The sequence below is a fragment of the Semicossyphus pulcher genome, unplaced genomic scaffold (genome assembly GCF_022749685.1).
Source record: "Semicossyphus pulcher isolate SPU_LCO1_2020_fin unplaced genomic scaffold, fSemPul1.0.p SCAF_9, whole genome shotgun sequence".
Lineage (NCBI taxonomy): Eukaryota > Metazoa > Chordata > Actinopteri > Labriformes > Labridae > Semicossyphus > Semicossyphus pulcher.
Window position 1 is genome coordinate 6,783,238 of NW_027211770.1, and position 27,372 is coordinate 6,810,609.

The 27,372-nt window shown below is 41.4% G+C and overlaps 1 protein-coding gene across 2 annotated transcripts; it reads left to right on the forward strand.

Annotated features, from left to right (window-relative positions):
• Window positions 1–695: 695 nt before the first annotated feature.
• On the forward strand, window positions 696–26,486 carry klhl32 (kelch-like family member 32). 2 transcript variants are annotated; one of them, XM_069655810.1, is made up of 11 exons: window positions 696–724; window positions 2,232–2,342; window positions 5,145–5,328; window positions 8,877–8,984; window positions 14,448–14,546; window positions 17,704–17,919; window positions 20,141–20,867; window positions 21,005–21,063; window positions 23,196–23,388; window positions 24,567–24,661; window positions 25,311–26,486. In XM_069655810.1, the coding sequence occupies exons 2-11, from the start codon at window positions 2,320–2,322 to the stop codon at window positions 25,470–25,472; spliced, it is 1,866 nt and encodes a 621-aa protein (XP_069511911.1). In that variant the 5' UTR covers window positions 696–724; window positions 2,232–2,319; the 3' UTR covers window positions 25,473–26,486. The 2 variants fall into 2 exon arrangements, with proteins under 2 accessions (XP_069511911.1, XP_069511912.1); XM_069655811.1 differs by lacking the exons at window positions 696–724; window positions 2,232–2,342 and having other exon boundaries at window positions 5,275–5,350.
• The last annotated feature ends 886 nt before the right edge of the window (window positions 26,487–27,372 follow it).

Here is a 27,372-nt window from a genome sequence, read left to right on the forward strand (position 1 = left end):
GTAGTTTTTTTGCATGCCGCTAGATGGAAGTCACAGATTTATCAATGTAATCCATCAACAAATACAGAATGTAAATCCAGTGATATCGATGGAGGATACGATACAAATAATAATAGACATACAGCAATACACAGCGAATGAAAAACTATAGCCACATTATATAGGCCTATATAAAAACAGTATAGGCATCACACACTCACAAGTTGAATGTCTCAGTATACAGAAATCCAAAATGCGCAAAACAGCACAATTGAGTGTAATGCTGCCACTGTAAGTAATTATAGGTTTATATTAGTCATTATTCAGTGCAGCTGCATAGAGTTGAATTACAGTTACTTTTATCAGACTTGTACATGTCCTTGTTTTGCTGCACAACACCTGGGACTCCCACTAGGAACCCCGGTGTTCGTACAGTGTCCTTTCACGGCCAACTGTACAATCATTCACAGTTTCCACAATTATCCACACGGAGGCGCTGTTTCTCCTCTATGTCCATATTCATGTGACCGCAATGTAGAGGCGGGGTTATAATGTAACAATTTAGGTGCTACAGTGTAACCAACAAAGTGTCCGTGAGAACTGAGCGCATCTGCTCGCCTTAGCGCTCTTCTTTCCTCTGGTCGCGGATGTAGACTGAAAAAGACCAACCTCGGACATCAAATGACATTTGTAACGGACGCGCCGCCTGTGGGGACGGGATCGACTCACAACATATTAATCAGAGGTGCGTAAGCTTGTGACAAATTTGAAAAGGAGGAAGCTGAATACAGTAAATTCCTGCAAAACCGTAAATAGCTCTAAATAGAATTAAGACTGGATTATCTCAGTGCGCACTGTGATGGATGCAACAGGATTATTCTGCTCGTACGGAGGAGGTGGCTCCGTCCCCATAGTTTCTGGACCGAGGCGCTGGCCTGTTGCTAGGAGACCTTTTGACAGCCGGGAGCTTTTGGAAAGTGACAGTTAATGCACTAATGGTGACTGCTTATCTGGGAACCAAAACCTTCCTCCGTCCTCTTCAGTTCAGTTCCTAACAGCGTCTTGTGCGTAAAAGAAACCATTTACAACTGTGGTTGTTTTTCAATCTGGAGATTACAGTGTTTTACAGGGAACAATGGCCTACTTGTTGCGATTATGAACCTAAATATATCCACCTTCCAGATATGTTTAATCTTTTCTGAGGCCAGAACGAGGGGAACTCATTGTCACAATTTGAAGGTATAGAACATTTTGCTGAATGTAAGGACATAGTAAAAGGACAGCAAGGACAGTAAAAAAAACTAAAAAAAAAAACTGCACAAGCTACATATGTTCAGGACATAATGAGACAAATGAAGAAATGACCCCTAGAGATCACCAAATACAAAGAGTGAGACTGAAAAGTACTCCTGATCTGCACTCCTGATTTGATTTCTCTGACATGAATTGCAGGTATGCCTGATTTTCATTCTCTGTTCTTCAAACCAAATCATCCTTAGTTTATGTAGATGCAGGGCATGACAACATGTGTGTTTTGTTCTGGGGTTGGACTACAGGATAAACTCCCCCTCTACCTCATCAGTCAGTAGCAGTTGGCAGTGGCCATGCGTCTGAAGGTCACTCCTGAACAGATCGATAACTAGATCTCGCTGGGGACTACACTCAAGAGCAGCCAGTAGTGCACTCAGTCTTGCCTACACTTAAGTTTAACCACATACTTGTGCAAGCTTCCTTATATGAAGTAGCCATATAAGAGCACCTGGGGCGACTCACTGTACAGCGAGTGAGTAGTATTTTAATCAGAGAAGAATACAAAGCAGCTTGGATTTCAGAGTGTATCTGTACTGACCTCTGTTTCCCTCTTGTGCTGCTGGGTATTATCTGGCAGGAGACTGAGGGATATCAGATTCAGGTGTGTCACACATTATGTCAAGGTTGTAGCTACACCAGTGGGACTAAGTGTAATTTGGACTCCCAGCTTGTTTTGAGAATTGCTGAGCTTGTTGATTCCCCTCCCTGAAGTCTAGCTGCCTGTGGCTTTCACCACCGCAGTGCCGTACATGAAAAGGCCTCGAGAGAACGTTTTTAAGACTTGTCAAAGTCGAAGCCAGTCTAGCTGAGAGAAGGGTGAAGTCAGCACTAAGCTTGACGTGTGGTTGCATCCCTTCACACATTGCGCAGGAGGCTGTCACAGTGCGGCGTGGTCCAGGGGATGGACTGAGCAAAGCTGACATGCTGCTCTGTCTTATTAGGCTGATGCATGTTCCCAGTGAGGAGACCACAGTCCTCAGGAGCCACATAGCACCTCCTTCACCATCTCCTCATCCTTTGTAAAGGGGCATGCCTTCTGAACCCAGCCTCAGGTAAGCGGCCTGGTCCTTTCTGTACATAAACTGCATGCACGCTAAAGGCTTAAGGTACAAACAGATCAAAATCCTTAAGTAGCAGTACCTGAGACACGTACTGACTATTTAAGCAGAAATAGAGCCACCTGTGTAAGGGACTGAGGAAACTATACCTAAATTTATTGAGACAAACATCCATGGTAGATCAATGTGCTCTCTGTTGTTATCCAACTTATTGTTTGTGTGAAGTGGAGGTTAGATGAGGCTAACAACATGTTCTTTTCTGAAAACAACTTAAAGACAGCCTAAAGCTTTTAGTGTCAAGCCCATGTAGTCATTTCTACTGAACACACTTTCTAATATGATTTTTTTAAATGGGCTACAAATAGATACTTTGATTAACAAAAGGGTAAATAGACTTCTTAAAATAGCTGGGCATTGTAGTTTTAAGCAACCTTAATGAAAAGTAAACTGTGTATTGGTATTTTCAGCTGTGGATACGGTGCACAAGTGAGTACTTACAGCAGCAGTAAGGTGTATATGGCATTGACTGCAAATAGCTTACAATGCCCATGCTGGTCCTGATGAAGAAACATGAGCCCAATGAAAAAGCTTATGTATTGTTTTTTAATAGTTTTGGAAAAACAATACCTTTCTCTGGCAGAGAGGAATAAGATATGATTCTACACGAGGCATCACAATGTGGTCAACTAGTTTTGGCCATTATGTCGTCAATTACAAAATATACATTTTTTTTGCATCATTTTTTGTTTTTTTGCTTCCATGCAGGACTTAACACATCTCTTTGGTGGATTTTGGTGGCCCCCTGTGATATAGTCAAAAGACTCTGGCAGAGAGCAAAGCTGCTGAAAGATGCTGTATTGACATTGTGGCATTAAAGTGGAATCCTAGTCATTAAGTACAATAAGGCTGTGAAAACACTTGCATTAAGCCCTTAGCCCTTGCATTAAGTGGCCTTTAAAGACCATTGTCATGACTGAGAAAAATAGTGGCTCTTAAAGACCATTGTCATGACTGAGAAAAATAACTTCAGATGATGTCATCTTGGTGTGAGCTTGAAACCTACAATTTTCAGCTGCAACCCTTCTTGTACAAATTGAGATCAGGGAGAGTGAAAGACCAGGGCAAGGACAGTCTGGCAAAAAATATGTTATTGGTAGCATTATTGTTCAACTATCTCAGCATCTGCTGCTGCAGAATTGAGTCTCTTTTTTAAAAGGACATCTTTTGAATCAACCAGTTTCATGAAAGTGCAATACTAAAACACTGCATTATCCCATTGAATGTGCACAGTACATCCCAGTCAACAACTTAAAAATGAAAGTTACTATATATATTTTTTCATATATTTTTTTTATATATTGAATTGTGAAATCCCGTTTATTCCCCTCTCTCTCATCCAGCAAGGTAATTTGTCCTTTCCTCCCTTGGCTCTTCCCTCAGGCAGAGTCCAGCAACCAACAAATAGCCTGACTCATCATTTCTAGTACCTCTGGCGCAAAGCGTGCACACACACCCACCCACACACACACATTATTTCCTCTGTCTTACACCCCATCACCATGAAGGTGACAGAGCAAACCTCCTGGCAGACAGCAGCATTTAGAATGACTGCCTCAATTTAAGTGGACAGAGATGGATTTGGATGGACAGGGTGGCGGGCCTTTGATGGATGAGTTCACACACAGAGGGAATGAGGAGGGGCTTAAAAACAGGGTATATTTGGTGCTACACGGATACACGGCAGAATGGCAGTCTGACTTGAGAACTGTGACACACAAACCGATGGGGGAAAGTGCTATGAAAACATGAGTGTGAAAATATATTATTGTCTGCATCTATTAGATTCTTGCTTTTTTGTCACTGTTTTCCAAAATGAATGCTCTTTTAAAAAATATTAAGGTGAACTAAAATGAATTGAAAGACTAAACAAAGGAAATCTTTATATGAGTGAGAATCTACAGCTACCAGTTATGCTGTACTTTGGCCAAGTTGATCTTTGAGCTCTGCCCATGTAAATGCTAGCATGGAATCATGCTCCAAATGACTAATGCAAATGTTTAGCAGGTATAATGTTTTCCCTGTTTATCATCTTAGATTATTGTGTTAGCAGGCCAACATGAGCACTAAACTAATGTTATTAAATTAATTTTCAACATAGCACTTTATCCTCTGGGCACCATGGTTATTTGTACATAATCACATTGCAACTCCTCCAATAATCATCAAGATATTTCAATTTGGATAAAGTGTTGGACCAGCATGCAGCATCCCTATGTTCCCGGGGCCAGATGTTCACTTACTTATTTGATTTGAGGGATATAATTGCAAAGGAGACAAATATTTTAAATACAGTTCGATGGTTAAAATCTATTCAGCCATTCAGGGGTATAACATCAGCAGGCTATGATGGGTGATTTCAACATATTTACCCCATGAAACACTGAACATTTAACATTTGAGGGGAAAAACGCTGCTGAGAAAATTAAAGGTTTCTGTGATATGTCATATTAGGAGGAATATTGAGAAGGGGACCCTGGAAGCATAGATGTGCTCCTGCTGCTAGCATCGTTTAAAAATGAAACATGAAAAACTTCATGTCCAAATTAGCTGGAAGGGTGTAGTATTTATAGTTGTAGTTGTATTTTTAATATTATCAATGTTGTTGTTATTAATATAAGCAGATATCTGTATCAACCTCCTGTTTAACGACATATCCTCTGTATGTGTGTGTATTTGCTGTGTGTGTGTGTGTGTGTGTGTGTGTGTGTGTGTGTGTGTGTGTGTGTGTGTCTGTAGTAGTAGTAGGGAGATGCTGACAGGACAGAGGCTCTGTCAGTCAAAGTCCCACCAGGACTTAGTCCTCTCTGCCCTCAACCAGCAGAGGAAGGATGGCTTGCTGTGTGATGTCACCCTGGTCGCTGGTGAGCAGAAGTTCCACGCCCACAAAGCCGTCCTGGCAGCATGCAGCGATTACTTCAGGGTGAGTCCAGGCACAAGCACAAGTACGTGACACAAATACATCACTTACATTTGTAGATAAATGCACACCTCCTTTGACTTGTATGTAAAATGGTTCAAGTGTAGGATTGCGCACGTCAAGCTCTTTTTTCTGCTATAAAAAGCAGGTACCAGTCAAACAATGTAGCCGCTAATGCTGTGACAGAGGTGACAATAATCTGTTACGTAACCATCTGTAGGGCTGCTAGATTGTTAAAACTGCCACAAAACCAGATTTTTCCTGCTTACTCCATTAGCACAGCCACACAATGGTCTAAATGCATTTTCAGTGACTGCCATGCTGCTGACTCTCGGAGAAACTGAATTTTAATTTGTCATGGAAATGATCAGGTTTGCAAATATAGATGGTACAAAATATGAAGCACTGAAAGCTCTAGATTAAAAGTGCTACTGCAGATCATCCTCCACCTTCCTTGCCCTCGTAACCCCAGTGTATCTTTCATATGACCTCTTGCAAAGGCTTCAGTCAGGTTCAAATGAAGCCACAGATGTAGCCTTAGTTACACTGTCAGACAGCCAGACAGGAGATGGCCACACAGGGAAAAGGGCACCGATGAGATTTGATTTAGGGACACTGAGCAGATTAGGAAGTAGAAATTAATCCCTCTTGAAAATGAGAGGCAGATTAAATATGTCCAAGTTGCCCAGGGATTATTCTTCCTGTGTGTAAGTGTATGTGTATATGTGTGCATGAATGTTATTTTTGCTTTGTCTGCAGAGAGTTGAGGGTGGGCGAGTCACACTCCTCTCCTCCTTTTGTTCATCCTCTTCACTTTTGTTTTCCTTTTGTTCTTGGGCTCTGTTTTTAAAATACAGCTCTTTCAAGTCCCAGCTGAGCCAAGCAACACTGTTTTCCAGCACTCAGATTATTAGATCAGCGTGCTACAGTAAGCAAGAAAACTCACTCTGCTCCCCTGTTCCTCCGGAGGGGCTTAACAAAATTATCTTCACTTTGTCATCTGACTCCACCGCTGGGTTTCATTTAGTTCATTTACTGAGGAGATGAGTGTGCCTTGTGTCGTGAATAGTGACTGTGTTTTCTCTCTCCCTCTCTCTCTCTCTCTATGTTCCTCTTTCTTTCACACTCTGACACACACGAAGCAGTGATTATAACACATTATCTAGCCCAGCAGACGTGAGTGATTGTAATGAAATACCTGACCAAGCGTGAGTTGTTTACCTGAAACTTGTCCTGAATGTGTCACCTGCCTCTTCCAATGCCATCACATTACTAAGATGTCTGGACAGCTCGGGGAGATATAGCCAGCTCCGTCACACCAGCGACCACACCACCCTCAACAAGAGCGCCCACGCACACACACATAATCTCTCCTTGCTTTCTTTGTCATGCAAGGAAATTTTGTCTGCAAACCCTGCTAGCTATCTATCTGAATGTCTGTTTGGGTTTGTAAGTTATATCAATATACTTCATACTGTAAGAAGAAGGGCACTATGCGAGTACAGACCTCCACTTACGTCAATACTCCTGTCTTCTGTCATATGCAACATAAAGGAGAAGCCACTACATACATATGTCTTGATATATTAAAAAAAAATAGAAGAATACACTAATTGTCTAGTTTAAAAGCTGGATGTTATCAATGCAACAGGTTATCGCTCTCACGGTCTGGTTAAGGTTTAACAACAGAACGTTCTGTAATACACCCTGGACCCTTGTACCTTTTCTTTTTCTTAATACTATCTTATAGTATCTGCACTAGTATCTGCACTGGTCTTTAAAAATGCGGCTGAGGCTTGGGCATTGAAAGAGTCATTTGTTATCACAAATTCTGTGACACCACCGTCGATGAATGCAGCCACAGGCCTCTAGAGAATGTTAATATTTCACTTAGACATGAAAACATCACTGAATATTGCAATTTTACACTGAGTGTGTTAGGGACTCACAAGTCCTCTGTGGTATGATCACAACCAGTGCAGACTCATAAATTCTGCTGGCAGGACTAACTGCAGTGCTTCACCCCCACTGCAGCATCATGTGAAAGGACCGCAGTGAGCGGGGCTCTGTGACTTAATGTTTCTGCACTGGATCTATATCCCAAGTCAGTAGAGCCATCCATCATCACCAGCCTCGGCTCCTCCACCAAGGTCAGGAGCATTGTAGCTGGAGGCGCACAGCTCTGCGAACAATGAGTGTCCTCTCTGAAACTCACATGCAAACGCACGCTAACATGGAAGAACATGCATAGTGTTTCTCTCTCTTTTATGTTGGCCTGTGTCTCTGTTCGACTGTCTGTGTTTTACACTCATCACACACTGACCACAGCTTAGCCACAATCACACCCCAGGTTCAGCCACAGGCCTTCCTGTGCTCAGTGGACCAGTGGATTTTTAATTAGCACAATGGTGATTCAACAAGGCTGTACTCTGAGGAGAGATATGCATGCCTCGGTTAAAACTCGGCATGGCCTCAAGTCGACCCTGTCTCACACATCACCCTTACAATGTAGAGGGGCCAGGGGCGCTTCTAGCCTGGTTAAAGTTCAGGGACGCTATTAATCAGGAAAAATTGGATGAGTACTGAGAGGAATTAATGTTGTTTTCGTGACAGAAAGAGATGCTACGCTACACTAACTGGCCAGCCTGAGGGCTTTCAAAGCTCATAATGTTGATATACACCAGCCTCTGAATAGAGAGTGTGGAGTGACTCTGTAACTGTGATTAAAATGATGCGTGGAATTGCAAGAGTAAGACCACTATCCTGAGGCAAAGATGTCTATGCTTACATCAGTTGTAATGACTTTTTTAAATCAAATCCTAGTTTCTTTTTGTCCCATTACAATCCAGAAAAAAAATATGAACCATAACCTTCTCCATCGTGGCCACATGTGACCCATCACTCTTCCCCTCCACACTGCTGCACTCTGCTGGTTGGGCCTGATCAATGACTCTGTCATCCCCTCATGGTGTGACACCAGTCAATAGCTTTGATTAGCGAGCAGCAAGCTGGACTCACGCACAGCAGGTCCAGACTGCAGACGTTGCATCCGCTGCTTTGATTTCACATGAGTGTGGTGTGCACATGTGTGCCTTTGTATATGTGTGTGTGTGTGTGTGTGTGTGTGTGTGTGCGTGTGTGTCTGACAGAAGAAAGGACAGACAGAGAGGCTGTGTGACAGAAAGTACTGAATGTGCTATTTATTCTTGCTGACCTCCGGGGCCAAGGAAGGTAAATCAATACAGAATGGCTCGGGATGTTGGGACTGGCAGGTTTTGATTAAGAATGATGCTGTTTTTCAGCAGGTAGACATTCAAACCGATTTCTCAGGCTGTTTATCCTGTTACAACAATATGGACAACCTACAGAGTCAACAGTGAAGGGGTGGAAAATCAAAGCTGGATTGATTTTACCATCAGTGTCTGTGATTATTGGCCATTTTTTGTGTCAAATTGCCCAGTTTTTTAACCAAACACAGAGAATGCGTGATAAAATATCTGTGACAGAGTCTTCCTTCAGCTTACCCCCATGTTTGTGCTGTGTGTCATCAGGCTATGTTCAGCTTGTGCATGGTGGAGAGTGAGGCAGATGAAGTGACTCTGCAAGGAGTGACCAGTGTTGGACTGAAGCATGCGTTGGACTTTGCCTACACTGGACAGGTGAGTCTAAGATAAAGCTACCACAGCTCCCAGACACAGAAAAGTACATTGCCCACTGTCATCTACAGAAATCTGAATCACTGTACTTGATGCCAAGAGAGAGAAAAACACAAAATGGTAGCAGGGAATTAAAATCCTTTACTTTACCTATACCTTTCATGTAACAAAAATACACAAATACTAATAGAGGTCATGATTTTTAAAGTTTACTGAGATAAAATACAAAAATGTTTCATTACAAGTTGTGACATTTTGTTGAAAGTCCAGTATGTTAGATGTTGTTTTGACCTGTCATGAGCTACTACTGGCCACTCATAAAGTTGTTAAACCTACTGTAACCACGAAAAGAGGGACATGGGTGACAATGTGTCAAATGTTTATATGTTTGGTTTGGCGGCAGGTACCTCAAATGTTTATATTTCCGGTTTGGCGGCAGGTACGTAAAACTCCGCCTTCAAAATAAAAGCCCCCAAAACCGTTTGACACAAAAGAAAAACAACGGAATAGCCTTATTGTGAAAATATACAATAAATAGTTAACATCTGAGTCACCCTTGTCCCTCTTTTCGGGGTATGTTACACCTTATTCTCAACCTTACCTAATTGATCCTTAAACCCCACCCAACTAGCGTGATAGACCGTTGCATTTGAGTGTACCTTGCATTGGTTGCTTGCTCCTGTATTTTTCTGTACAGGTTTGACCTAAGGGGAAACATTGGTTGGAATATAAAGCTGAGTGTCAGTGTTAAGGTGCAGGCAAGTCAGATTCATCAGCTGTAATTGGTTGATTGAGTTTGGCACACTAGACAGAGAGGGCTTAACAGAGTGTGACACCTACATACTCTACACAGCCCTCTTAAACAAGTTTACACTGTTTGGCTAACATCAGTCTCTGAGACTAATGCGTCCTGTGCTTGGCAGGCAGTAAAGTGCCCATTATCAAACAATGGAGACACATAATCAACCTCACCATACACATGTGATAAGTTCTACTAAGTTGTCAGTTTTGACATGGCTAAGCTAACCAGCCTGTTGCCTGCACTGTAACAACAATTCAACACAAAAAACAACACCATCAGGAAAAAAATAACAGGACTACCCAATGCAATGCCAACTTCACACCTGAAAGTAATACTTATTTTAATATGTTACCATATGCATCATAACAAGCTAAAAGATAAATAATTTTGCATGTAAAAATTGTCTGCAACAGATTAGGCCTTCTAATTATGGCTTTAACAGGTAAAGTAGAATGTTTAGCTTCCCCTTCTTAAATGTCTAAAGTAGCAATGAAAGGAAAAGACTAATACGTGTTCATATGAAGAGAAGTTACATTTAACCATTGCCAAATATGTCACCAAAATAAAAATAAACAGGGCATTTACAGATTCCACTTAATCTGAACAGTAGAAGCTTCTGCAGTAGGCCTTTGGGTACAGTGTCATACAGGAATGTGGGTTCTGTGTCAGATTTTAACATAAACCTGCCACTCCTCTGTTTTCTGTGGTCACACTGCTGAATATTATTCGAGGATCTAAATAAGAAACAGAGTTAAAATTCAAGAAAGCAGAAGTAAAGAGCACAGTATTATATTTCTATACTAAAGCAGAGACATTCATGTGAGTGAGGTCACTGTCCTTTTCTTCCCTCCCCTTCAACATGAAATACGTATGTGATCATTTCTAATAACCCTCCTTGACCTTGTTACTGCCAGCGCTGCTCGGTCCAATAAGCAGCCCAGCGGCTTATGTAATACGCTGAGAAGCCAGGAACTTTGTAATTACTCCTAATTTTATTTCCACAGTGGAAATGAGAAAAGAGTGAGTCGGTTAGGGCAGTGTAAGTAGGTCAACAGCAGGCTTGCAAGCCGCTCTGCTTTGGTTGGCTCAGCTCCTGTCTGCTCAGAGGAGATGATAGCAGATGAGATGAGGGCAATATGCTTATCCCCACACCGTAAATAATGACCTACTAAAAATCCTTCAGCCACATGACATAGAGGCCAGCAGTGTGAGTAAATAGACATGCAGAAACAGGATTCTCTCAGACTCTAAGTCAGTCAGTAACTTCAGTGAAATGTTCACTTTAAGAAAAGTCCACTGTGTCAACTAAATCACTTCAACTGCTCCTGCAGATGTACTACATCCTTATTACCAACAATCATGGGTTTTTTCAGACTAAATCTATTTTTCCAGTGCTGAAAGAATGAAGTAAAAAGAGCCAACATGGGTCAGATACTGTGTAGAAGTATCTTATTTTGTGTTCTATTCCAGGTAAAGGCTGGCAAGTAACTATTGCACTAAATGTTGGTTTATACAAGAGCTCACCATACTCCCACACTTAACCAGCCACAGTGTTATAAAACTGACTTCTGCTGTGTGAGGTTGAAGTGCTCTAACTGTAGTGGGCCACTGGAGAGGAGAGGAGAGCAGGATATGAAGAGCGTTCACTTACAGTTATTGCAGTTATTATTTAGTGCTGCTGCTGCTGCCTGCCAAGGCACTGATTGAGTTAAAGAGAAAGTGGAGATGGGTATTGGCTTTGAACACTTGTTTGCTTTAGTTTATATTCATCTAATAAAAGTAGCCACCATTTTTAAAAATAGTGCATAGATAGACATCAACCTACCCTCCTAATTTTTGGATAACCTCTGAACAAACGCTAATTTTTTAAATTGTTATCGAGGCTCAGTGCATTTAGATCCTCATTATCTTATTACAAGCCCATAGGTTATGTGGTTAACTGGACACATTCCAATGGCAGGAAATCTTACTGTTGTAAATGAGAAAGTGCAGATGCAGTTGTTTTTCAGAGAGGGAAAAAAAAAGTGTGATGCAGATTTTTCTAAGTGGCTTTACAGGGAAAATATTTTATTATCAACAAGTTGCTTGATGACTACCATGAACTGCTTACACAATTGCTATAGCAGTTAAATAATTTGTTTAAATGCAGCAAAGCATGTAATTAAACACAAATTCTGACTAACATGTTTTACATATAAGTCATAAACACATAGAAACAAAGTTACAATGTTACAATTTCATTTAGCAGACACTTTCATCCAAAGCGACGTACATCTGAGAGTTAATACAACACAAGCAATGATCAAGACAGGAGGGAACGAAGTCAGTAAGAGCCAACAAACAGCTTCAAGAGTGATCGGACACTGGTGCAAACAGGCAGTGTATAGGGCATTTTTTATGTTGTTGTTTTTTTTAAATAGTAAAAATCATCATCAACAACATCAACAAGGTCAGTGTAGTCATCATCATCATCGTCATGAAAATCCCAGTCAGCATAAACTACATCCTCGATGTCATCATCAATAGCATCAATATCATTAAGGTCAGAGGTGTTCATAAAGAGCTGGGTCTTTAGCTTCTTCTAAAAAGTGGAAAGGGACTCTGCGGACCGAGTGGAGTTTGGTAGCTCGTTCCACCACCGGGGGACGACTGAGTTGTTTTGAAAGTCAGAAAGTCAAAGTCAGATTTGAGGAAAAACAGAAGTTGTCTTTCTTGTTGTCAAAAATCACAAACAATGGGCCACATGCAAGAAGCGATATATGAACACATTTTCTCTTATTTTGATCTTATCCACGATTTTTTCTTATTTTGTTCGTACCCATTGATTTCCGGGATTCACCAATATTTTCGTATTTTTGCTCTTCTCTTAGGCAAGAGAAAGTTTTATGATTGGTGGAGAGCACTCTTACCAAGATAAGAAAGAAAAAAAACTCACAGTCCACAAATTGTTTGTACAATGCATGGAAATATAAGTTTTAAAATTGAGAAACATAAAAATGCAGCATATAATCAAATTCAGATCATTATATGGTTTTACGGGCATTTTAATGATTTGATTATTTCTCTGATGTGTCTGTGATATGCCTGATAGTCTTTGTCTGTGTCAGGGGCTTCAGAAACGTACACACCCAGAGCATCACTGTTGAGTAAAAATAAATTACCTGTCACTGCCACCTATGCAATTATTTCCTGGATTCTTTGGTTTGTTGGTGAGATCACCACCTCCTCCTGTCTCCAGTTGATGTCACGGAGCGCTTGGCTTGAGCAATACGCTTTTTTGCTTCCATCTTCAAATCAAACCACTTTTTTTTATTTCAGTAACCATGCGTCCCTCAGCTGACACAACATTCACAGCATCACAGATCTTTTGCCATTGCTGCATTGTTGATGTACCTATAACACCACTACTCACGCCCTGAAGAATCACATGTTTACTACTGCTAAGTTGATTTAAAAGTACTTCGATTTTGCTACTGCTGTAGTTCTTCTTCTTCTTACTACCTTTTTTCGGTGGCATTTCTTCTTCTCCTTGTGCGCGATTTGCACACAGCACAATGTCCACCTTCCCTTATATAGTGTTCCACCTCCACTTTGAGATCAAGTGGGATTCCCCATGCAGCTCACCTGGGGAAGTGCAGATTGGGATGGTTAAGAACGTTTGGTGCATCTGGCGTTGACTTCTCTATTTTTTTCTCTTAACATAAATTTAAGAGACTGTTGCTGCATGAGGCCCAATGTGTTGGATGTGACAAAAATGATACCCACGAGTGCTGCTTAACAGTATCCAGCCCACTACTGTATCATCTGTAGTAAGAGGGAGGAAGACGATTGATTAAGTCATGTATTCTCATTACTGATGCAGTCACGCTTTTGGTTATGAAGGGCAGTGTTGATGAATGTTTTATCAAGGGTTTGTTTCTGCTCTTTAAAACCACAGCAAATTCATTTTGAGTAGGTGAGTCTGTGTGTGTGTGTGAGAGGTGACATGCGACGAAAGCATGTCAGTCTGATTGGGCTATTACTCTAATTAAAAATGGATATCTAACTGTATGTGGTTCTGTTAGTGTGCTGAGCATAGACTTAAAAGGGGCACTGCCCTCCATAAAGCTCATAATACCTGGCCCAGCTCCTGGGAGTCTGGCTGTATGAATTGGCCGTGTGACAGAGTTGTATGCAGTTTAAATATGGGTAGGTGTGATGGAGGAAACAGAAGGAGGCTTTCAGCAGAGATTTTCAGCTGCTGTTCATTCATCCCATCAGGAAGCATTTTGGCAGAATACGTACTATAGTTCTCTGGAAATGCTGCTCTCCTGGGTGGATGATAATGGTGAATCTAGCACATTGGTAGATCACTGACAAAACATTTGCCTGTAACCTGAAATACAGACAGTCAGATGTAAAACGTTCTCTGAAGACCCCATGTATGCATTTAAGGGGTTCATATGTCCCATAGAACCAACATATACACTTTGGTTTCTCTGGATGAATTAATAAACACCAAATTACAAATGAAAATTTGCTTTTTTTTTTAAAGCAAACACTAATGCTTTTAAGTCAGTTACCTTGACAACTAACTGTTGTCCAACTGCAATGTAACTAAAGCTGAAGCAGACCAAATCTAAATTAAATGCAACCCAATGACCTCGTTTGTCTCCTCTGTACAGATCCTTCTGGAGCCAGCAGTGATCCAGGACGTCCTGTCTGCAGGCAGCCACCTTCAGCTGCTGGAGCTCCTCAGCCTCTGCTCCCACTACCTCATCCAGGTACACACACACACACACACACATACACCCACTTGAGACACAATAAGAGGATTCAGAGGAATAACTGCTTCACTGCAGAGTTCACATCAGGTTAATGGAAATCCTGTAATATCATGGAGTTTCGAGGTGTGTTTCACACAGAAACAGTCCAGGGATCATGTCTGCAGGGAATATCAAGGACATCTCCAAATTGTCCTCTTAACCCGAAGTGGAATAGCTTTTATACTGTGACTTAATTCACATATTTATTGCATTCATATCAGAATCGTATTCTTAACTGCACTTGAAACCAAGAAGTATTCCTCTTTAGACAAAAAACAGGGCAGCATGAACCAGGGTAGCTAAGAAGGGTGAAGTGCCCTGTCCTTGCTAAAGAAAGTAATATAGTTACTGTAAAGCATTACGGTACTGGATATTTTTTTTTTTACATATGGGTTCTTAATTTCTACGTCAAGATACTGACATGGCATTTTTATCTTTTCACCAATAATGAAGAGAAATCTCAGGCAATATTCATCTTTATACTGTGTGTTTATTAGCTACTGTACCTCCTGTCACTTCAGTCAAACAAATGTGCTTATGCAAATCAGACTCAGAATCGACTTTATTGCCAAGTAGATTTACACATACAAGGAATTTGACTAGGTGTTTTGGTGTAGAACAATTAATACAGAATTAGAATAAAAATAAGTGAAGATGCTCCACCAGGAAGCCTACCACAGCCTCCTCCAAGGCAGTATAGGTGGAACAGGTCAGCCACACTGTACAGCTCCAGGTAATTCAAAATGTTGTACAAATTATGTGTGGTGTAACACAGGTGTAACTAAAGAGCTAATAAGTAAGTAAGAAGCTAATAAGATAAGTTCTTAAATATGAACTGGAAACTCCAAAACCCAGATTATGACTGAGAAGGTGGTGTGTAAATGAGCATTACTAATTGCAGTTTCAAAAACATTGAAGAAGCAAATGACGCTTACAGCTTATAGCAGAAACAGTAACATCAATATTGTTAATACATTTTCAGAATAAACTTAAATGCTTTATTGCTGAGATGATTGATTCTTTTCTGATACCTCTTTGCTAAAAAATAAGATGGACCCTGAAAGCAATTAGCCTTTTTAGCACGACTGACCAAGCGTGCTTTATTTAGTCCAAATATTACAATAACTAATTAATTATAACTATTATATACTGTATAAAATTTAACTGCATGTTTAATCCTTACTTTATGCTAAGCTAAGCTAGCTACTCTTGCTCTAACGTCATATTTAGCGTACATATATGATAGTGGTATGATGAGTCACTCTATCGTCAGCAATTAAAACTAGCATTACTCCTCCAAGTTAACATTGCTGCAATGTTGGATGTTAAAAGTAATTTTTTATCAAAAAAGTGCAGTTGCAACAATTGATTTTTAACAATGTCTCTGAGTGTATTCTGTGTGTTCAGCTACACAACAGATAGATTCAGTTGATATAGATTCAGTGTGCTGCTCAAGGACACTTTAATGGGCTGGATGTTTGTAGTCTAAGTTGCCTGCGGTCCAGATCTTTTGAAGAACTAGGCTGCCCTGCTGCTTGTTTGAGGTTTTTTGTCACAGAGAGCATGATGGATCTGTTGGAACAGGGACAGAATCAGCTTGCTGTCCTCTGGGTGTTCTGCCAAAAACTGCTGTAGATAAACACAAATCAGGTTGAGGTTGTTGTAGAGCAGAATCACACAGTTTTATATATCTCCCTGGAATTCATGCATTTTGGTTTTAAAACCATATATATATATACACACAGAAAAATTCAACTCAAAAGTGAATACAAAATTATACAATTTGCTTTTATTGGCATGATTTACACAACAATATTGCTAGTGCATGAAGAACATTAAAATTTGCTCTGTGCGTGTAAGCAAATGCATGTGTGTGAGTACTTCTGTTAAGATGTTGTGATAATGTGTATATATTTGTTTGTGTAATTTAGTATGTGTATGCAAGCATGAAACAATCATTCAAAGAACAATGATACAGTAATAATGATAATTTGATTATTATCACCATTACGTTTTCATAGGTTCTTACTCTGCAGTACTAATCACACATACTCTTTTATATTGTACACGTCTCATACCTTCCCTCTTTATATTGTATTCTACCATCGAGGTGTTAACAGTTCACAGTTGTAGAAACATAGCTCTAAGGTGCCATCTAGTGTTTGCAAAAGCCTGATCTCTATTGATGTGTAAAGACCAGCCCATACCTCACTTATGATCAAGACAGCAAACTGTGTGTCCTGTTTGATTATCTCTTTTCATGCACTCTTTACACTCTTACCGTCCTGCTTGCAGAACACATGTCAGCTGGCGGTTTTATCTGGCTTGTCAGCGGCATACATTGTGGATGTTAAGGCCAGACCAATAACGCCATTACTGCACCGATTGATTGGAAATCAGATACATCATCCGCCTTTGATGGATACTGATGTGCAGAATTAAGTTAATTGAGTATTGAATAACTGATCGATACTACTCTCGCTGTGTATTGCACTGTATGTCCTTTATGTGAAATGATTCTAATGACACTGACTGGTATGTAAGTGTGGCAGTTGCTTTTGTTTTTGTATAATCATAATTCACATGTTCCCTAAAAAACTTCAATCTAATTTGTTAGGAAGGCTGATCAGGAGATAATTAAAAATAAAATACTTGATGCATACTTTATATTTTAATAGTGGTAGAGTGGTGAGTAAAACTGAAATGACTGAATTTGGGTGCAAAATATGTTCTTTAAAAATCCTGAGAGGTTTATCCATGAAGCTATTAGATTATTGCACATTAGTAGAAGAGGACATATAAGCTGATTCATGTGTGTGTTGTACTGTACTGTGCTGAAGGACAGCCAGAAGATGGCACTCTTATTCCACTAGTCAGTAATCATTCTCCATAAAAAAATCACATTTGCTCTCCTTGTTTTATGTCAGTCTGTCTACAGCGACTTCTCTAATGTTGTCATTTCACTATGACTAACTACTAAACATTTGACTAAATTACACCTCCTCACAAAAGTATAATATTCAGGGGGTGTAATCTCTTGCTGTTTGAAAGCACTAAGACAACATTGATGGTCAATATGTGCATTTATTTATGTGTTTCTGTATTGACCCTGCAGGAGCTGAGCAGTGTGAACTACCTGGAGCTGTACCGCGTGGCTGACCTGTTCCACCTCCCCGCCTTGGAGGAGGCCGTGGTGGGCTTCCTGGTGGAGCATCTGTCTGAGCTGAGCCAGAGCCGGCAGGACGAGGCCCTGCAGCTGCCCTACCGGCTTCTCAGGGAGGTGCTGAAGAGCGACCGCCTCACCTCCCTGAGTGAGGAGGAGATATGGAAGGTACTGGAAGTGTGTGTGTGTGTGTGTGTGTGTGTTTGTGTTTGTCATAGGTTTCCATACATACTGGGATGCAGTATTAAGGTGTTAATGGTTATGTGATAAAAAAAATAATAATAACAATCAACTCAACTTGTGTATGTGAACATATTTGATTGCATGTGAACATATTTGATTGCATCACACAGACACACACACACACACACACACACACACACACACACACACCCACACACACACACACACACACACACACACACACACGCACAACACAACACACACGCACACTTCAAAACAACAAATTAAACGTTGCCAGCTGCATCCCATACTGTTTGTTGGTGTAAATGCAATAACAAGTGCTGTTTATGATGTTGTGCACACGTGCGATGGACACATATGTGTCTGTCCATGCATCCTTGTGCGTCCATGTGTGTGTGTGGTGACCTGTCGGGATTGAGGAGTGAAGAAGCAGTGCGGGTTTGGGACTTACTGTTTTGACTGTTCATTTGCACCAATCAGCCCCCGCTCCCGCCCTCCCCCTCCGATCTCTCTCCCTCTCTGTCTTTCTCCCCTTCTCTTCTCTGATTAGGCCCACCGCGGCTCCATCAGGGCCCCAATCCCCCAGCTGTCACTCGGCCGCCCGTCTGATTGAAAACAATCAGGCCTCTGATGGCACAATTACCCTGACCCTTTAGCCAGCCGCCGCCGCCATAATCAGCCTCTGATTAGGCTGCTTTGGGCTCCTTCACTTCGCCCAGAAGGTTAATTTGGGCATCAGACGGAAGCGAACGGCAAGCGGGGGCCGTCGTCCGAAAGGGTGGGGGGGTTGAGGGGGGTGTGCACGCCAATACCGAACTGATATAGCTTGGCCGTCAATCATTGTCACTCAGAGTTTTCTTAGAGTCTCTTACGCTCTGGAAATCACATTTTCTCCGGCTTTGTTTTTCCCCCCTCCATTCTTTCTTGCCATCCTTTGCTCTGCCTTCTTGTAGCCCCCCCACCCGCACCCCTCCCCTTACCTCTCTCCCTCACTATCTCTTTCCCTTACTCTCTCTCCCTCTCTTTTGTGGGCTCACACACACACACACAGAGACACGCACACACTCTTGTGCGCTTTCTCTTTCAGTGCGGAGGGGAAGGAGGGAAAAGGAGTTGATTTATTCTGTGCCCTGAGGAAGTTGTGTGATGCAGCGTGACCTTCACAGTCAGCTGCTGTAGTGCACACGCTCACACACACATTTTGAAACACACACACATTCTGTCACTTCAGAGCAATGAGGAGGAGAGAGGCGGGGCAAGCGATAGAGAAAGGGTGGTGGAGACAAGAGAGTGGCACAGATACTACAAAAAGACATTCCTGACTTGCATGTTAGTTGCATATTTACATCTTTGGAGTTGGTTGAAGAGGGGAATAAAGGAAAAGCTGTTCAGTACGTATTGAATATTTGTCCATACATCAAACTCCAAAGGGTATGTTTTGATTCTGGTGTGATTCTGTGAAGTTGATCTGATTTGTCCACAGTCATCTGCGTCTAAAACAACATATTCCCAGTCACCCATGCCCTAAAGACTAAGTTCTCATTCTCTGCACAGTTTACGTTAAAAACCACTTTGTTTTCCTGATATCAGCGATCTCCAGTCATCTCGCCCACATTCACACCTCGTCGCAGCTTTATAACCTTCCACTGCTCTCAAGTTCAATTAAATCCCTTCTCTGCAACCCAGTCTGCCTGCATTAAACAAAGCAGGGTGCCTGTGGATATTTACAGTCTGTATATTGAATGCTGCTGATTAATAAGTACTTGTGTCTCTGTTGGCAAGTATGGATGCAGTGTTGGCTTGCCTTAGTTTTGCCATAATAGCCTGTAGGTGTCTATGAAAATAATTATGATTAGCAGTTTCCTTTTTTTCTCTTATTTTTTCTGCCGTTTTCGCTCATTTCTTTGATTTGTTGTTATTTTCATATTGACTTCATGCATTCCCTTACTTTCATTCCTAATGGACATTTAACACTTTTCATTCTCTCTTCAGCTCATCTTTTAGGTCTAAACCTCTTCTTCGGTCTTCCCTTCCCCTTTAAGGGACTATTTGAAAATGTTTAGGGTGAACATGACTGAACCCCAACTTTCAAACTGCACAAATAAAGCCAAAAAGTCATTTTCTTTTTTTTGACTGACAGTCATGAACTTGGTTGATACAGTTGTTCTCTGCTCAATCCCTCTAGTTGGTGGTTCTGTGGCTGGAACACGACTGCCGCTACCAGTACACAGAAGATCTACTCCAACACGTCCGCTATGGCCTGATGGAGGTCCCCACTCTGCACCACCTTTCCCGCAGTCACCCTCTGGTCCAGTCCAGCCCTACTGCTGCTGCCCTCGTGGAGGAAGCCCTGGACTACCACCACGCCACCTTCGCCCAGCCCCTTCGCCAGTCAGCGCGCACCAGGCCTCGTTTTCAGTCTCTCACCCTCTACATAGCTGGCGGGCGGAAGCGGGAGGTGAGCAGGGTTAGGGAGCTGCGGTACTTCAACCCAGCTGCTCAGGAGCATGTACGTGTCGCTGGTGGGTCGAACTGGAGTGAACTGGCACCCATGCCCACTGGGCGCAGCCACCATTGTGTGGCTGTAATGGGGAACTTCTTGTTTGTAGTGGGTGGCGAGGTAGAGCATGCCACAGGGAGGACATGTGCAGTAAGGACTGCTTGTCGATATGACCCCAGGGGCAACTGTTGGACTGAGATTGCCCCCATGAAGGCCTGCAGGGAACACTTTGTCCTGGGTGCTCTAGGTCAGTACCTGTACGCTGTGGGGGGGCGGAACGAGCTGAGGCAGGTTCTGCCGTCTGTGGAGCGCTACTGTCCTAAAAGGAACAAGTGGATGTTTGTCCAACCCTTTGACCGCTCGCTGTCCTGCCACGCGGGCTGTGTGGCAGACGACCTGCTCTGGGTCTCAGGTATGCAGCAATAAGAAAAAAAAGACTCTCACACTCTCTCATTCAAGAATTCCATTTACCATGATTCTATAACTGCTTGATCTTCTTCTTATTTTGCTTCCTGATATAAGCCACAGTGTTGTACTTTTGGGTTTCAGGTGGAGTGACGAACACAGCTCAGTACCAGAATCGACTGATGGTGTACGACCCAGAACAGGTAACCATGCAGTGATGAGGTTGAACACTTTTACGCTTTCTGTAAATGACCACAAGAGTGATTTTGTGTGTTTTATTCTATAAAAAACAAACTATCATCCTGCTGAACATATCCTCATGCATAGAGTTTAAATTTCAATGCTGCTTAAATCAATATTGTCATAACTGCAGCAGATCAAAAGACTATTAGCAGAAATAATCAATCTCAAAAGTCCCCTTTAGTTTTATTGAGGTTTTTTTATTTGCAATTATCAGGTCATTGTTTATGTTTTCAGCAACTCATCTTTTTTGGTTCACTCTCATCGCTCTATAATCATAGGGGTTTAGGCAGCAGGAGGTTGCGTACAGTCCTGCAATCTGTCCTGCCTCCAAAGACTGACGGACAAAGTTAGCAACCAGCATAGCAAAGCATTTTGGAGCTAAAGAACTACATTTGTCAATTTCAACTTGATCAAGACTTGCCAGGCGGCCAAAAAAAATGACTTGCATGGGGGCGAAGTTTCAGCAAGAAAAAATATATTTGTAATCTTGTCGGTCAGTGTTTCAGCACGTTGCCATCATCCAGGTCATCAAAACAGCACTTAAATTGCATTGAATGCGTAACAAGCTTGCAAACTGGCAACAGTGCTACCAGTCATCACTGTCTAACCAATGTGTTGGTCTGATGTTCTCAATACCATAAGTGTTGCTATAGTTTTGACCCTTAAGGCTGCTTTGCACCTTGCAAGTCGGCAAATGTGTGCCAGAAACTCCTACGCTAATTCAGTTCCATACTCTCATCATGTAACAAATTATTCCTAATATTATTAATTAATTAATACTGTTAATTACAGTTGCATATTGTACTTTCTCTCTGCCTTTTAATTTCATGTCTGTCCATCATGATCCTCTGTTGCTCTGCCTTGATTTTCAACAGCTTAAAATACTTGGTAGAGTATTCAGATCTTTCCTGATCTGAATAAGAGTTTATAGATACGAGGCATCCTAAAGTGTTGAGATAAAAGTGTGATTTTGGGCCATATGATCAAAACTGGCTTTACATAACAGCTAATATTATGTCTGCATTTTCAGAAAATGAATACTGACATTATGTTCAGGTAGGTGTAAAGAGTCTGCTAATTGATTTTAACTGTAAAACGTAGGAAAATGATGTAGAACAATGTAAACATCTACAACAGCAGTAAAGTATTGTATGTGACTTTTATTTAATTATTCATGTGTGTTGATCAGAAAGTCGTAATGGTTCTTTAATGTAAATCTCCCTGGTAATTCTACAAGGTTACAACCATTTCTTGTTAAAGAGAATATTAACAATCTATCTATTCATCTATTTTTTGTCGTCTTCAGTGCATCATGGGTGCAGACACATTAAATGAAATACACTTTCTGTATTTGCAATCCTCACACATACACAGCTAACTGTGTGTAGTTAGCTGCCGTTTCTGTTTGTGTTTGTATATGAGCCAGCTGTTAAAGAGGGCTGGATGTATATGGTATGGAGGTATGCAGTGCGTATATGCGTAAGGTGCATATCCATATGGGTCTGTGTTTGTACATGTTGGCGTGAAAGCGAGGGGACGAAAGAAGCGAGTGAAAGAGAGAGGGAGAGAGTCTCATTTGTATTCACCATGAATCTACATTCACCTGCCAGAGCAACAGCAACCCCCCACCCACTCTACCCTCAACAGATGGCCACCCGTCAGCTCCCAGCAGACGCACACACACATACACACTCTCATTCTCTGCCTCAATCAAACACACACACACACACACTGACACAAAATAAGCTTCGCACACTTAGTGAAATGAGCAGGGATCCTCGGTGTAAAATGGAGTGGCTGAAACATATGATTAGAAACAGGGAGGGAAGTCATTAGTACAAACCAGAGCTCCAGTGTCACGTTATTTATCTAGCACTGAGCATACATCAATTACCCATGCATGGATATGCTTAAATATTAATCTTCTTATTCATCCTCCTTGCCTTCCCACCCTCTCTGTTTCTCTCTCCCTCCCTCTTCGTACTACATCTCACCTCCTTCTCATCTGCATCGCATCGTTTTCTTCCTTCTTTCTTCCCATCCATCTGCTTCTCCCGTAATCTATTCTCAACAACCTCCACCTCCTTCTCAGGACCAGTGGTTGGCCCGCAGTCCCATGTTGCAGAGGCGAGTTTACCACGTTATGGCGGCAGTGAGGAGGCAGCTCTACGTGCTGGGCGGGAACGACTTGGACTACAACAACGACCGCATCTTGGTCCGCCACATCGACTCCTACAACATGGACCAGGACCAATGGACGCGCTGCTCCTTCAGCCTCCTTACAGGTGGGCAAAGTGAAGAAACAGCACTTATAACCATGCACACTCTGATAATTAATCAGTTGATAGTTAGAAACTGGTCAACCCTCTTTTCTTTCAATGACGCTAAACAAAAACAGATGGATTTTACTCGAAACATCACTACAAAATAGCTGTCTAGGTAAAACTTCAAACATATCCTCATTCAAAGGAATATTTTAACATAATTTATTGACTTTTTAGCCAAGGGAAGATTAATACACCTATCATCTCTGTTTGCTAGATAGGAAGCTATAGTCAGGGAAAGTTAGCTTAGCTTAGCATAAAAACCCCAAAATTGGAAGTGTTCTGGTTATTTCACAGGACAAAGAAAGAATGTCACATCCTTTGGCACACCGTTAGGATTCACAAGCATTTGAATCAAATGTGATGACTATCCTGGGGTCATTGCTTATGCTGCCAGTCCCCTCTCAATTAAATCTGATCAAATCACTCCCATACAGACCTGTTGAAGCTGGTGAGTATTTAATGGTACTGAAGATTTGAAACCCAGTTTTAGGGGCTTTAACGGTAATTTATCGCTAACGTATATCTTTAATTCCAATGATTTGGTCCTTGGAAACAGGCTGAGTAAAGCTCTCTGCTTTATCTACCTCTCATTAGATAAAAACATAACACATAAATCCTCCTTGCTGGTTGTGAGTAGGCGGTATGATGATTTACAATAAAAACGCATATATGCCTACTTTGGACCCGTGGGCATACTGCATGTACTGTGTAGCCTCCAGGCTGGAGGTGGGTTGGAGTACCACCTCCACCATCGTGGAGCCAGAGGCACAGGAGACACAATCTATGGTGAACTTACTGTAGCATAGGTCATATTCTCTCATTTCGTATTGTAGTTGTAAATTAAGGCTTGCATCGTAAAGTTCAGGTGACTTTACTATTCCTCCCTCCGCCCCTACTCCTAATGACTTTCCTCTTTTGTTCTAGGATCATCTCTTCCTATTTTTTATGTTAAAGTTTAAGACAAAGTCACAGGAAAGAGAACCTGAGCTCTTTCTTGGCTTCCCATTCACTCCCGCCCTTGCCCCATCTTTTTCCATTTATCTCCCTCTCTGCCTCTCGGGGGACATAGAAGTCATATTGTCAGAATGCCCTCTGCCTGGCACAGTGAAGCATTGTGTCGGCTCTGTCCTCCCCAGGTCAAAATGAGTCAGGAGTTGCCGTCCACGATGACAGGATCTATGTGGTTGGAGGATACTCCATTTGGACCAATGAGCCTCTGGCATGCATTCAGGTGAGGAGCTTTTATACTTAGGCTCATAACAGTTGTCATGTTGTCAACATGTCAGAATTATATGATGAAGTGATTGAGTGAATTCAGGTTCTCTATTTATAACATGCTGTTAATACAATCTATTATACATGTCTGCCTATAACAATATCATGTTGAAAAGATTCCTTTCTTTTTTGGTGCTGTCAAAAATGTTGCACTAGGTTACAAGTTAAGCACACCTAATCAACCAAAATAATACGCTTTTTCAGGAATTAATACATCTCAAATATATCACAGTTATTTAGGTATGACTGTGGGGTGGAGAAGAGCATGATTTGAATTTCACTGTGATAAGTTATTTATCTATTATGCTATTCTTCCTCTTCAGTGTGCTCTGCACCTGCCAAAAATTACCCTTTTACCCAGTCCTCTAAGAATCTCTCTAGATTATATGGTTCAGTTAATCAGGAGATGGAATCAGACAAATCTTTAAAAAAAAGAAAAAGAATGAGAAGTGATGAGAAGTCAGGGTATCACTAAAGTTAGTACAAATTATGGAGAAGATGGTATAAATGTGTGTTGCAAATTTCATTTCACTTCATCCTTTAGTTTTTTTGTCTTCTTAGTCTTTAAGCTGAACCATGACACTTCACCAGTGCTCTCTTTGCAGGTGCTAGATCTGAGCTCAGAGGGGAAGGAGGAGGTTTTCTATGGGCCAACACTGCCATTCGCCTCCAATGGAATAGCAACTTGTTTCCTCCCTGCTCCTTACTTTACCTGCCCAAACCTACAGACTCTACAAATACCCCATCACAGAATAGGTGCTGTTTAAACCACGGGTGAACAACAGGAAAACAATTCTCAGAGAATGGAGGGGACTCAACTCAACTCTGCATCGTCAGTGAGAGTGAAAAAAATGTACCTGATCATAGTAATCATTTCAGAACCTGCAATCTCTCTCGCACAAGTGTACAAGGATTTCTTAGAGACCTAAATGTTATAACAATAATCTACAAAAGCCATGAATTCCTGCAAGCTTCTGGGAAACTGAAAAACAAGCAGCTGTCTCAATAATACAGCATATCTGGTGTATTTCCCTGAAGACCGAGACACTATTCAAGATGTCCAGTGAAGACGCAGCGAGCAAGAAAAAGACAACTCCTGCGGGATTATAATTCCCTAAGAAGAAAGGAACAAAATACCAGTTCAATTAAGTGACTTGTGGTAAGCGGACACATTACTGAATTGCTCAGTTTTCCACAGGAGCTCAAGATATTGTCCGTTTTGCAACCCATTATAGGGCTGTAGGAGCTCAAATCACTGCAGAACATTCTACCAAAGCTGTATAATCACTCTGTAATCTGCCTGGAAAACATGTGGGGCATGTTTTTCGAGATATAGAGGACAAGGCCTGTTGTGTCATTGATTCGCATGTGCTTTGAAATTACAAATTGGGTTAGCAAGTGTCAGGTGCCTGAGGCTGAAGCTTATCAGTGCATAAATGACTATGTCATTTTTTAAATTCAGATAAGGTCAAAAAATTACCTGATATTCCTGCAACAGCAGTGACACACTGCTGTATGTGTGTAAGTGAGATTTATATTATGCTCAGGACCTAAGACTGTTTATGTGCAATATGAATGTCTGGTCATTGTCATCATTCAGAAAGTATATTCTAAAGTGATATGAAATTATGATAACAATCCGTTATGTTGATTTTTAAAACAAAAAAAATGAGTTTGATCAGGAGGGAGAAAGTGTGACCCCTTAACCTCGCTGTCTGTTCGAAAAAACGTGTCTGTAAGAATACGTGGAACATTTTAAGAATAAAGGCGCTATATAAATAAATGACACTGGAATGTGTTTAACAGGGATTGTTAATAGCTATAATGGAAAGTAGGTTGATTATTTAGCATCAATAGATAACTGAATGCTGATTTCAAGCTTAAACTCTGCTGCTCTTCGTTTTCCTGTAAAGAGACTGGTGGTTAAAGGGAATAGTGCAGCAGTTAGCTGCTCACATGAAGGGATGCATTGCAGTTTGATGAGGCTGGAAAATGACTAGCAATGACAGAAAATGGGACTCGGTGATTGTGGGAGACAGGAGTGAGACTTCATGTGATTAGGTGCAAACTAAAGCCGGATTGCTAGAGATTGCCGGGACTTGGAAAGGCGAGAGAGAGAATTGGAACAAACAGTACTGCTCTCCTTTACTCACTATTTTTTTTTGCTACTGAACTCTTTGGGCTCGCCCACGACTGTCATCAAATCTGTAATTTAAAGTGCCAACTGCGAGACAGATCCAGCACCTGATGGTATAAGCACAAACCGTCAGTGCTCACTTCAGTGCTCACATTCCTCTCTTTTCTCTCTATAGAGCTGAAATGAAAAGGTGGAGACGGCTACTAGCATGTTCACATTTATTGTCATTTTATTTCAGTGATTTTGGATCTAAATTCAAAGACGCACCTTCTTTACAATATGTACATTATATACATTCTGAGATATTAGGCCTATAGTGGAACCTTTCATGCTCATGCATGAATAAGGTAGTGAGTTCATTCTTGAAGTACATTATATAAGGCTTTTTTGAACATTCACATTTGCTTGTATCTATGCTGTTTTTTCCAGCACAATACACAAGCAGATTAGGTTTTTTAGCATTATCACAGCTAAGGAAATAGACTAAAACTTGAGATGCCTTTAAGGTAGCATTGTTACACCCTCTTCTG

Excerpts from the sequence above, each read along its gene's own strand:
- klhl32 (XM_069655810.1), top strand. The coding sequence starts at position 2,320 with ATGCCTTCTGAACCCAGCCTCAG. Across the intron at positions 20,868-21,004 it reads CGACCTGCTCTGGGTCTCAG|GTGGAGTGACGAACACAGCT; the intron begins GTATGCAGCAAT and ends TTTGGGTTTCAG. Across the intron at positions 21,064-23,195 it reads TGGTGTACGACCCAGAACAG|GACCAGTGGTTGGCCCGCAG; the intron begins GTAACCATGCAG and ends CCTCCTTCTCAG.